General features: G+C 29.6%; 1 protein-coding gene across 1 annotated transcript; it reads left to right on the top strand.

Annotated features, from left to right (window-relative positions):
* Positions 1-3,954, top strand: LOC148299987 (E3 ubiquitin-protein ligase RNF34). Its single transcript, XM_088275426.1, has 5 exons — positions 1-549; positions 631-846; positions 2,149-2,577; positions 3,191-3,526; positions 3,649-3,954. Exons 1-5 carry the CDS (start codon positions 318-320, stop codon positions 3,822-3,824), a joined length of 1,389 nt encoding a protein of 462 aa, XP_088131552.1. The 5' UTR covers positions 1-317; the 3' UTR covers positions 3,825-3,954.
* The last annotated feature ends 9,829 nt before the right edge of the window (positions 3,955-13,783 follow it).

Genomic DNA, 13,783 nt, shown 5'->3' with positions numbered 1-13,783 from the left:
AACACCAATCTTATATGTCAAAATAATTCTGTCATTTTGTCTCGTTCATCAATTTCCATTTATCTTTTGGTCGAAGGTCCGTCATGGAGAAAATTGTGCGGGTTTTTTATATAACGTAGTAGTAAAATATCGTACTTTTATATTATATATTCATGTAAATATCGATACTTACTATTAAAAATCGAAAATGTTTGACGTACGTTCAAATCTTTCACTACGTCGGTACAAGGTCACAAATATTTTGCTTGTCAGAATTTCATGAGCAATCACGAAAGATAAAGAACTTGTAATTTTTCCGTACATGCTTGGTGTTAAAAATGCCTTGCGAAAGTTGTTCCGTGCAGTTCACCGTGTTTAAACGCAAGAGAGTTTGTTTCGAGTGCGACCGTTATTATTGTAATAACTGTTTGGGGCGCAGCGTCGGAATATGCGGGGCTTGCACGGTCCTGTCAACCAGGCCTCTCGGGAGACATGCCTTAGATCATCTCCGAGTGAGGGACCTTCAGTGTTTCTTACACCGGCAAAATATCTCCACTCGTGGATGTGTCGGTGAGAATCTTTGGATTGTTTATTTGTAGGGTAGCTAGACAATTTAAAATTAAAACTATTGACATTTGTGTTTCTTTCCAGAAAAAGAAGACCTGATTAATTTGGTTTTGACACACGTAAATAGTGGTGATTTTTTGAGAAGACCTCCACCACAAAATTCGCAGAATGACTTTTCATCTACATTTGCTAGTCTAAAGGGATTCACGAGTAACCTTAATAATATTTTGAGTTCAGCATTTGATATCGGCTCGAGTAACGGAGATCGCTCCCACGCACGAAGCAGACAACAGACTAATGGTAATTCTATTATTTTGTTTTGCTGATTTTAATGCATGGTACAGCTAAGGGGTAATTCATTATAGATGTCCCATCATAGTAATATTCATTTCATTAATTGATTCGGCAGTCACTTTGTGGTAAAATCTATCCATTTTTTATTTAAGTTTTACTTGGTAAAAACCATTATTTTTTAAAACTTAAATAAAAAATATTTATTTCTGCTATTAGACAAGTCTAATAAAATTGATCATCAATGTCGTTATTTGCAATGTACCCAGTAAATTATCAAATCTCATGACATGATATAATATCTGAGGTGGCCTTGTGTTAATTCAGTCAGTGCTATTTCTCTTTCTTTTGTAGATATCCAAATCTAGGTAAAATGGGTTTATATAATTAAGTTTTATGGAAGTTCGTTCATTCATTCCGGTAGAATAGTTAATGTCTCACAGTATGTAAAGTGATCACTTAAACCAGCCAATAACAGGTCGCAAGCCCTTTAAATGCCTAAATAACATTTTTCATGTTCCTTTCCTATAAAATTATTCCTATTGTTCCTTTCCTATCAATATTAAATCTCTTTATTATAATAATAATGATTATTCATATAAAAAAATCATAATGGAATACATTTAAGTGCTGTTTTGAGCATTTTACCCGAGTGTTTACACATTGACTGTTTTTATTCTATTTTATATTTTAACAACAATGAAATCTCCACCTATTATTATTTAAACCCAACCCATATCCAAATGATATGGGTTGGGTTTAAATAATAAAATTTATATTTGTGAAATATCAATAATTATCTGATTATATAAAAACATGTGCATACGATGCATCTGGGTGTGAACAATGTGATTACTGTGTATTAGCTCATTAATTCAAATATTTTTGTTTTATTCCAATGTACTGTGAAATTAGTCACAAACATTTGGAAATTAAAAAAAAATAAATTATAATTTAAAATTCACTTATTTCAACCAAAATTTTTAAAAAAATCGTGAAAAATGGGCAAAAAAATCAAATAATTTATTTTTTAAAAATCTTTTTACTGATAATATTTTTTTTATAAATAGACAAAGTTTATGAATTTTATTCCCTTCTTTATTATTTTGTTAGCAAAAAATACAAATTTCTTTTGAAATATCACTGCACATCAATTTGTATATAAATGATTTAAAAAAAACTTTAGAATGAACAAGTTTTTTTTCTGTTAAAAACTGTGTTGTTTTAAGATTTTTAACATTACAGTATCAATGTGTTCACCGATTACCATATTTATAAATTGGAGTGGGTACTTATTAATATATGATTTAGTTTCCAATGCATATGGTGGTGGCAGAGCCCCGGGACATTCTCGGCCACAAAGAACAACACCGTCGTGTACAAGAACTCCCACTCCGGCCACAACCCCTTCTTCGGCATCTACTCCGACAGCTCCCCCTACGCAACAGTCTTCCACGATTCCTCAACAAGCCCCAGGAAGGATATCCAGTCACCCCGATTCAACATCCTTCCCTACTTCTCCAACTTCCAATATAAATATTCCCTCCAGAGATAGAGCGCAAGAAGGTCATTCGGGTGTAGTCCCACCCGAGTGTGTAATTACTGACACTTCCACTGCCAATGTAGATGTGGATGATGACTCTCCATTGGGACAACGAAATACAACTGATTGTGTTGAAATTGAGGATTTGGATGATGATTGGGAATTCTTAGGACAAGTTGCTGATTCATTGCCTCCAGGTAAATTACTTTAGCACAGATTATAGATAAAGCTATCATTAGACAGTTATGTAAAAAAGAAACAGTTTTGACTAGTATTTGAGTTACTTCCTCCCATTTTGATTTTATTTTTAATTGATATCCGAGTACTCGATTGTTAGTTTATTGTAAAGAACCAGTCGCTTTTTAAACTGTCAAATAAATTTTTCCCATTGTTCCACTTCTTTGAATATTGTTTTGCCAAACAAACATATTTTCCTAGCGCCCGTGCCCTTGCCCTTGAGCTTGATATTAGCACCCTTAGGGTAGTATTTTACGAAAATGCCGCCATAAAAATTATCCAAATTTATTATTATTATTTCCTCATGGATGCTAAAATCGACAGCACTGAAACAAAACTCTACATTATTGTATCTTAATACTTAGTTTGCATATATGTATTTCAATGGAAACCAGACCAGTTATTATTCAAGTTTGTGGCAGCGCAATTTTGCATATTTATGAAACAATTTTATCTGTGTGACATCTTCTTTACAAGTATGTATATTTTCATACAATCTATTATTACTCTTTTGATATAGTTTCGATTTAGTATGAATGTGAACTCCAAAAAAGTAAAAAATTATGTTTTTAGAATCTGCTGAAATCATATCGGATGTACCGATACCGGTACCTTTACGTGCCTCGGGTCGAGCCACATCGGAATTAAACATCCCCTCCAGAATTGTCGATGATCTCTCAGGAGAATCTTCGAGTTTGAAAGAAACCAAATTCTGTGCTCCGAAACCAGTATCTAAAAGAATTCAATTAGATGACATTAAAAATTTATCTGAAGTTGAAACTTTAAACATAAAGCAACTAAAGGAACTTTTGATTCTTAACCGAGTCGATTTCAAAGGATGCTGCGAAAGAAATGAACTTTTAGAAAGAGCCAAACGACTTTGGAGAGAAAGTACAAAATCTAGAGAAGGTAAATATTAATGTTCATATTTCCCTTCAATCCATATTTATTTATGGGACATGATCTACTGATAATTTATGCTTATATGTATTTTATCCCGATGTATTTCTATCTTGAACCATCCCTTTTAGATTTGGAGAAGGCAAGTGCGGAGGAATTGTGTAAGATTTGTATGGATGCCCCTATGGAATGTGTAATGTTGGAGTGTGGACACATTGCGACATGTATCGCGTGCGGCAAGCGCCTCAGTGAGTGTCCCATTTGCCGCCAATATGTCATACGGGTGGTGAGATTCTTCCGATCGTGATATCTTATGTTGTGTAAGTATAGTTGTTAATATTTAATATGGCTGTTGTTAAAATTATTAAAGAAATATTAAATATATTTGTATGTTTTCATTATTGAAAAGTTTTATTCAGTTTTGGTCGATTATATTTTTTGTATCAGTGAAAGATTCACTATAGTTATACTTATGTTTTTAAAATGTATAAGACTTTGACGCTGATGCTATTATATAAGATAATTTTTATGACTAATTAATCTTGATAATTTTGTGAAAATATATATATATATATATATATATATATATATATATATATATATATATATATATATATATATATATATATATATATATATATATATATATATATATATATATATATATATATATATATATATATATATATATATATATATATATATATATATATATATATATATATGTATATATGTGTGTATAAATATATATAAAATATACACATATCCCTTGATTTACATGTAATTTATTGTTATTCATTGTTATAATATTAAAACAATGAAATCACAAAATTGGCAATGAATCATATAAAACCACAATTCCCAGGTCATTGCTTATAAAGCAAAATAATCATGAATGTTTCATTCTTATAACTTTTTTAAATAATTGTATTATGTTTTGTAATGTATTTTGTGTTGTAATTATTTTCTATGATTGTGTTAACAAATAATTATATGTTTACCAATAAATAAATAGATGTAACCTTTAGTTTTTATTTTATTGCAATAATTTTCACATTTTTAATATGTTTTATGACCCTTATATGAGTTATCTCCCCTATTTCAATGGATTTAAAATAAATATAGTATTTTATTGGCAAAATTTATGCGTATTTCACGTAATTGTGTCTTGTCACTGTAAATCAAGGGATAGTTGTGTTCCATAAAACATATACTGTATGTATGTAATTACATATATCTTGTATTTGGCTGTCCAAATTTAAAACACAGTAAGGGACATTTTTTTATAGTAGGTTTTTTTTGCATTTTAGGATTTAGTAGAGTCTACTTAGTCCATAAATGCAATAAAAACCTACTACAAAAAATATGTCCCTTACTGTGTTTTGAGTTTGGACAGCCATACTGTATAGAATACAAAAAGGGTTTTAAAATTGGCACAATCTGAAATTCTATTCCGATAGATTCTAAAAACGCTTTAGAATTTTCGATTATTTCTCATAATATTGGGCTTTTTTATCACCTTACAGGCATTATCTTTTTTTTTTATTAAAAAAAAATCCCTCTTATAAATTATTAATCGAAACATAATTTACGATTTAGATATTTTTTCTGACAGGTATTTTGCTTTGTGATGCCATTGGCTAACTTTTTTAGGATAGTTTAACAATGCCATTCTAAGGCGAAATAGCTATCATGAGTTTTAAAATTGTAATATTGCCTGATAAACTGTAATTTCCTATTTTCAAACACAAGCTTAACTGAAAATAGTTTTTATTCGAAATATTTGTGTATGCCATAAGAAAACTAATATTTATTTACAAAAAATAAATATTTTAATCTGATGAGATTTTGGCCCATCACATTCTTGGTATTCAAACGCCCAATAAGAGCATTTTATTTTTGTATGTCATAGATTTTACAATTTGCAGTGCATTTTAAAACCCGTATAAAATTATTGGCTGATACTCACTATATATATAATAGGTCCTCTACATGGGAACCTTTAAGTTGCTAACTATCCAAGATGTCTTATTATAAATATAAATAAGTACAAAGTAAAACATAGTAATATGTTTTTAGTGGGAGATTATAAGTTTAGTTTGTACCTTTGTCATTAGGATCATTCATTTAGGATCCGTACTTTCAGTCATGTTTACGGTAATTCTCACATTTAGTCTTTTTAATGAACCTAAATTTTGTTAATTGATTTTAACCACAGAACTGTGAGGTATCAGATGTTGATTGCAAGTTTAAGGTAAGATTTTTATTTATTACAGTAAATACTAAATGGTTCAATCAATAATTTTTTTGGACTTGTGAACGAGATCCTGGATCTGGTTTATCTGTAAAGATTTACTGTACTTCATTGATTAACCTTTTCCACTTGTAAATCATAGCCTTTGACCGAGTGCAGTGGTCCCCAACCTTTTTATCCCTGCAGACCGGTCAGCAATTGATAATTTTAATGCGGCCTTCTAAGGGGGGGGGGGGAATTTGGTTGATTGTTTATATTTTAAATTGTTTTGATTAAATCATTTTGATAAAATTGTATTTAAACATGCTTTCAAAAACAAATACAATAACACTGAAAAATTAATATAAAGTGATTTATCATTTGAACTCACTACAACGCTAAATGAATGAGAAATTTGACCTTTATATCTGGGGGTAATAAGGCACAATGACATTCAAAGTGTATTGCTTGTGTCCAGTTTATTCCGCTGTCTGGTTTTGGTTACTGTCACTACAGAAAACTCTGCTTCACACAGATAGGATATTGGAAATGGTAATAGAATTGTTTTTTTTAAGTTATTTTGATTTTTAAGCAGGGACCTGGTACCTGGACCGGGCCACTGGCCTAGTGGATTAAAATTGAAATAATTTCACTTTTTTTTCTTATGAAATGTAGAAAGTAATTCGATATTTTTTATCATTTCCTTTTTTAATTTAATTTATTTTTGTGAAATATATTTTTTACACCTTTCTTCTGAGGGTTTAAATAAAGTGCCATTAGTAAAGTACTAATTTAAGTAATGGGCTCAGAAGTAAAGATAGTTAAATTAAGGGTAAACAATTATTCTTAAGATTACACTCAAATAACGGAACTAAAAATTAAATAACATAAAATTTCCGCTTATTTTTTTATAAATTCACTAGTCAGGAGTATCTTCAGAATATTATTAACAGTGTTTTATATTTTTGTTATACTTTGGTTCAGTCTTGGAATGGGTAAGCCTATTTAGTGAGAACCAGTTATATCATTATACTATTTCATGAAATGAATATTAATTATACATATTATTTTTATATCACATATATCTCTTCTAAAAAATATCCACTCACACACACACACCTGAATGTAAGAATAAAAAAAAGATTTTTTATGGTCAATGTATTGTATGAATTACATTAACATTGACCATATGATTATCGTCATAAAAAATTTGCCCCCACCAATGAATAAATATTTTCAACAATAAGCTTTTGGCAGAATGTACTTAGAAATGAGAAACTGTCTTAAGAGCAATACAATGGAAAGTAATATTTAGTGTTTCGCCATTGTTGAAAGATAATTCCAACTATCCACAATAATAATTGTTATTCTATCTTTCTCTGTGAACTGATGTGATCACAATTTTTTTTTATTACATTAATGGTTGATAAGATAACATTTTTCTCAAATAACCATCTAATAATAAAATGAATCGATTTTTTTCTATGATTTTTAGATATTGAAAAATTACAAAATAATGTTAAAAACTCTATGGAATTAATTAAACAGATTATTATTGTGGATAAAGAAAACCAGATCAAACTTCAATTTTTTTCTTCTAAGATTCTCTTAAAAATATATTATCATATAGTTATCACATTATCATATTATCTAAACTGATTTAAATATCAATTATTTCATTTGTACATTTTTAGAACATTTTCTTCCAGTGTTTGTATAGATTTTGATCTTATTATTATATATTATATAAGTATTTTGAAAACCATATACCTTGAAGTTTGGCAATAATAGCTTGTTAAAATGAACTAATAATAGCATAAAAACCATTATATTGTAATTTGTGTATGCATTCATTTTGTATGTGGAATAACATATTTAAACTAGACATATTTTGTGATAGGCTTTTTTATAACTTTAATAAATTTAAATAATATAAAACTTAATTAATATACATGTAAGATCAATGACACATTAAGGGAGTGTCTTGAATCAGAATGTTATAAAATGGCGCTTTTGTGATCTTTTAGATGGGAAAGAAATAAATGAAGTTATTAAATTTTGAAGTATGGTTTTATATTTAATGAAAACAAAAAACTATTTCACGGGCGTCTTGTTGCTGCAGTCTTCAATCGGTGGGAACAATCCACCCTATAATTTTTGACAGAAACAAAAAACTAAAGGATTTAAGTATGTATTTTTCTTCTGCGTGAACTAAAAAAAGGAAGATTTTTTTTGGCTGGTTCAAAAAAGTTTTTTCTTTTAAAATTAAGATGTGCTATAAAAAATATTTAAATGAATTTTTTGACAGTATTTTTTGTTCACTTAGCTATCACACGTGCCAATTTAGAAAAAGCAAGGGAAAAAAAGGGGGAAAACTTTACAGTTTTCAATATTGTTATCGCCTTGTGGTGAGCGCTCATATATCTGGCTCGACGCTCCTCTGCTTTCGGCTTAATATTCTTGAAAATATTTAGAATTGGCTACTGTCACTTTGTAAACATTTCCTTAAATAGTACTATTGATTTGAGCAATAATGAAACACATAAATAAATTAACTTTTTATTTCGACACTGGCTCAGGACACCCCCTAAAAAATAATTGTCCATAAATTAAATGCATACTAATCATCTTGGCACTGTATTGGCATTGCGCCACCTTGAGTCATTCTAATTTCTTTATATTAGTTTTAGTTTAGTAATATACACTTATTAGCACCGTTTTGTGTATGTCTTGCCTTCCAATAAAGCAAGTGAACAACTTTCAGCACATGCCTATTTTGCGGTCAGTGTGTTTTCGTCTCTCTGGCTATAACTGTGATAAATTAATTAAGCTTAAAAGCTGATACGCTTTATGAGCTAAGGCTATTTTTCAAAATAATTGCGTGTTCTAGTTCACTGTTAATTACCGACTAGAATTCATTGGACACATTTATTGACGGCAGCTGGCAAAGAAGTCATAGCAAGCTGTCAGTGAACATAAGCCCTACCGTGCTGGCAGGCTGGAGGTATTAAGTGGTGAGGATGCTGTGCCGGTGCCTGATGGGGGGGGGTTGGTGCTGAAGAAGTTAGTGTGCAATAATCAAGTCACAAAATATATTTATTTAATTATGTATTTGTTACAAAAAATGTAGCAAACTATGCAAAATAAAGATAGGTAAGACTATTTTGTTACAAAATGAAAATAAGTATTTTTGAATTCCAATTCATTTTCACATAACTTTGAAAAATCTTTGAAGATCTATTTGCTTCCCTTATTGCCAATAGCTTATATCAAACAGTAGAACTTAATTATCAGAACTTAATAGCTAGTACCAAACCCAACAATTTCACAAGGTGGGGTATTTTATAATATTCACAGGTGCAGCTAGTGGACATTGCTTGTTACTTATACAGTTTATAAGGATGAACAATTGTGATGTAAAAAGTGTGTATAAACTGTAGGTTTAGGCACTGTCGGGATAGTTTGATGCTATTTCTTATGGTTCCACACAATTATTATGGCATCAACCCAAGTAACTTCCTGGACAAAATATTAATTTAATGGACAATCTATCCAGCTATGACACTGAGGGTCACTTCTTTCATTGCCATTTATCCTCACGGCCAAACATCTGGTCATAAATACCTATTTTGACTGCATCTATTAGGACATCATCGCATTATTATCTAACAGGTCTCCCTCGAGGTTTGGTACATAGGTACAAAACCTCGCTGGCTGTATTAAATGAATGGCTCTAGAGCCATCCATTTAATACAACACTATCTTTATCAAATGGATGTATCTGCATCTGGAAGCATTCTTGAAAAGACTCCGGCCCGCTGTAATCAGCCCATTTTCAAAATGGTCACAATCTTGAATATTGGCCCAAAGATAATGACCTAAAGATAATATTTTGATATAAAAGTTTTTTTATTTTAAAATAGATCCACTCTGAATCTGCTGTAATGCGAGATTTTGAAGCAATAAACGTTTCATATATAGGATTTAAACTTCCATAAAAACATTACCTTTACCGGATGCAAATCCTACTGCAAATGTTTATTTATACTGTCTTCGCCTATAAGGCAAATTCACTTATAATTCGAGAGTTAGAAATGGTTAAGAGTTGAAATCGCCTTAGTTTAGACTGAATTTTTACCTTAATCCCATAATCTATACATCAAATAGATCTTGATCAAATAGATCATCTTTAGGCCAAACTTACCCAAAAATTTCCCAATGCCAATTGTGTATATGAAAGAATTATTTTTAATTTCACATTAATCTTATTACTTACATCAAAATATGATAAAAGGCACCTATAACGTTTTTCAGAGATAATTCTTTATTTTAAACAGACATGCCCAAAATAAATTATCAAGAATATTTTTACTCACAATATTTTGAGTGTGTCCAAATCTCCGTTCACAAATCTGGGTGTGTCCACTAAGGAGTTATTTTACACTGACTTCTCAGCATAGGTGAAGACTGCAATATTTTTATACCTGAATAATATTTGTGGATGATGAATCATTTCACACAAGTTACTGCAGAGGAGATACGATTTTTTTTTAATATATTGAAAAAGAATATGCCGTTTTAAAAACCTGTTTATAAAACAAAGTATTTCAAATGAAAAATATACCAGGAGAGTGTTGATACTTGTCCCGCAAAATATTTTATGGGTTACCCAATGAAATAATTGTTTCTCGGTAATGTGAACTTACAAACCGCATATACTCACCCGAAACGCATTACAGTCTCCTACGGGAGTACTGCCATATACTCTTGTAATAAAGTGCCGTATACTGTACAACCTTACCCGGTACTCATCTGGATAAGGCTGATATGTTTGCCATACATATACGACATACGAATTTGGAACAGTTTTAGACAATTCGTATAACATGTCTGATTTTGATCAGTTCTTGAAATATTACTTACATGTACAGGCTTTTAACATTTAACATTTTAATTCATGTATCAAATGGCCATTTATGATACATTCAATGGCATATGTCCCATTTTGAAACTAAGCTATGTACTCAAGTAACTTTAAAATAGTTTTTTGATAAATCAAACAAGAAAGACGAATGTACATTACATTATTGTAGAATTTCTTTTGGAGTGTATATAAGTAAAGTATAATATAGTGTAATTTGTCCATGGGTTGCTTATTGATCTTGACTACTACAATTATGTACAACTTTAATATTCTCTTAATGGCATAAAGTGTATGTAATATTTTATTTATTTATGATAAAATGCCTAATGTTATATGCCAGTCATTTAGAATAAATTATATGATAAATACATACTTTATTTGTTAATAATAGATTGCGCTAGCCAATATTAAAAACGAAAATTTATCATGAAAGGGTTACTTCAGTTTATTTTTTTAGGAGAAATATATCTCTGTATATATTGATGTTATTCTCTTTTCATATACTATTGACATAAAAAATAATTTAGTTCATGCATAACGAGTTTGAATACCAATAATACTAACTTACATGTCGTTCAGGTGTTATGCCAAAAGTGCAGTAAATTTCAAAGAATAACATTTAAATTTCAAGTAAAATTACTGTTTATTAAAAATAAAATACACAAATCATTTTTCAAAAGTTTTAAAAATAATTTATAAGTATCTAAATACATTTTATCTAATTTTCATTGAATTTTTAATGACCGATATAGGCAGACAATAGAAATATCACTTAATAATATGATCAAATGATATGATCAAATTCACAACATCATTATACTATTGGTTGCAAAATTAGAACTCTCTAAAAGGGATTGCAGATATTATAAAAACACAAACATATGTATTAATTTTACTTTTTTGAATGTTGTCAAAATTTTATACGTTTTTATGTTATTTAGAGCTGATTTTTACTCATGTCTTCTTTTTTTAATACTTTTTTATGAGGGTTTCTTTTAAAGTAATCGGAATTTCATATTATTTTTAATTTCTATTAAATTGGATTAAGTCCCAACGCGAAACTAGCTTTTTAGGACCTTCTTAATAAAAAGTTTTTGCTCAACCTTTTTTCATGCGTTTAACCTTAAGATCTTTACCTCATTGAGATCTTGAAATCTCACGCCTTGAAGAAGTTTTTTAAAAGAGAAAAAAAGGTGGTAGTCACTGTTGCTAAGTCAGATGAATAAGGTGAGTGTCACAGAAATTCTGGCCCAACGACCGAGGAACCTAACGAACTGAATCCCTGTTCACACCTAAATGGTCATGCGGAATCTCATTAGCTTGTTGTGTTCTTATGCCTACTTTACCTATAATTACACCAATAGTTATTTGTTAGTCTTCTATATATATTTTTATAAGTCCCTACAAACACAAGAAAAGTTATTCTTTTACTATTTCTGATGGTTGCACATCTTTTTCCACAAGAGAAAAATGATAGCTCATTGTGTTTTTACACCTCAAAAAACATTTCCATGTATTTGTAATGAAAGTAAACTGTCTGGCATCTAAAAGTGGGATCACTAAAAAAGCACATCAAAAATTGCCCAGCACTCCACAAAAATTTCGGAAATACAGTTTTCAGTTTATTGGAAATTTCCTTTTTTAGAAACACTCCCCATATATTTATATGATATCACCAACTCAATTTTCATTTTTTAAAACAAAATTTCAAATATTTTACCAACATTATTTGTATGTTATATATTTATGAGAAACCTTTATCTCATTGGTTAAATATTAAAGTTTTTACTTTTATCTTATAATATAAATTTCTTAACATTTTAGTCAAGCCACACTTGCATTTATGCAACCTTAAAATTTAGCATGCTGATAAAAAAATCTTACTTCAACTGTACTTTTATAATGTTTCAATTGTGTTTCGTGTTTTAACAAATAAAAGCCTTTTTTATTATTTTAATCGAAATAATATTATGTGCTATAAATATTATTAAATTTGTATGTGTATATGATGAAATGAAAATCTAATAAACTACATATATAAATACTTTTGAGTTTTCTTTCAGAGTAGTAATCAAATTTGTCCATTCTGATATATATTGTAATAATTCTCACATAGAAAAAGAGAGAATTATTTCAAAATATATAACCTTAAAAATACCACAAATTTATCAAAAAAGAACACAAAATTATCTAGACCAAAAGTGTTTTGTCTAAGCTAGGAAAAATCGGGAAAGACCGGGGTGTAAGTTACAACACCAAGATAAAGCTTATCAGGATTTTGGTCCACTTTATTTTTCTCTATGCTGATGAAGCATGGACCATAAAAGCAGCAGAAAGGGGAAAAATTGACGCATTCGAAATATGGTGTCGGAGGTGCATGCTCTGAATACCATGGACAGCTAGACGCACTGAGTCCATTGGTCAGTTTTTTTTGCTTGTCATGCGAATTACTCATTATGAGAGGTGCTCGTTTTGAGAGGTTTCACTGTACACTGAACTCTCTTTTTTATACAATCTCTAAATAACATGGTTCAAAATCACACACTTACTACTCAATACTATGCGCGGAGAGGTATGGTAGAGGGGGCTAGAATAAAGAGGTATACATGTTTTATTGTTTTATTATATGTGTATAATAACAATTAATCCCGAGTTATTTTCCAAGTGAAAATTGGGGTGTATTTTTTTAAGTGTGCAAATACAATGTATTCCTCTTTATTAAAAAAATAATTTTCAGTGATATTTTTGCTGTCTGCATTATCGCAGGTTCTGTAAAAGGTCTTTCTGGTTCCAAAATAATACTACTGTGTATTTTAATGACATTTTTATTTATGAAGTTCTATAAAATAAAATAAAATAAGTACTATATAATAACAACAATATATAATAAGTGGAATTATACAATATAAAAATATTTCAACTTTGTGAATTCCCAGAAAATTGTTTTAATAAACATGTATAATAATATAAAAATAATTTACATCTTATAATACATAATCACAAGTATTATTAATTAATACTAATATTTTTTTAATACTAGGCAGTAAAAATGGATAAATATAGTACAACCCTCAGAATAGAAATAACAACCATAAAAATTATATTAACC

This window comes from Brachycentrus maculatus, unplaced genomic scaffold (assembly GCF_059751285.1).
Source record: "Brachycentrus maculatus isolate JH-2025_06_01 unplaced genomic scaffold, ASM5975128v1 h1tg000865l, whole genome shotgun sequence".
Lineage (NCBI taxonomy): Eukaryota > Metazoa > Arthropoda > Insecta > Trichoptera > Brachycentridae > Brachycentrus > Brachycentrus maculatus.
Note: the sequence above shows the minus strand (reverse complement) of the source record. Positions and strands in the feature narration are given on the sequence as shown.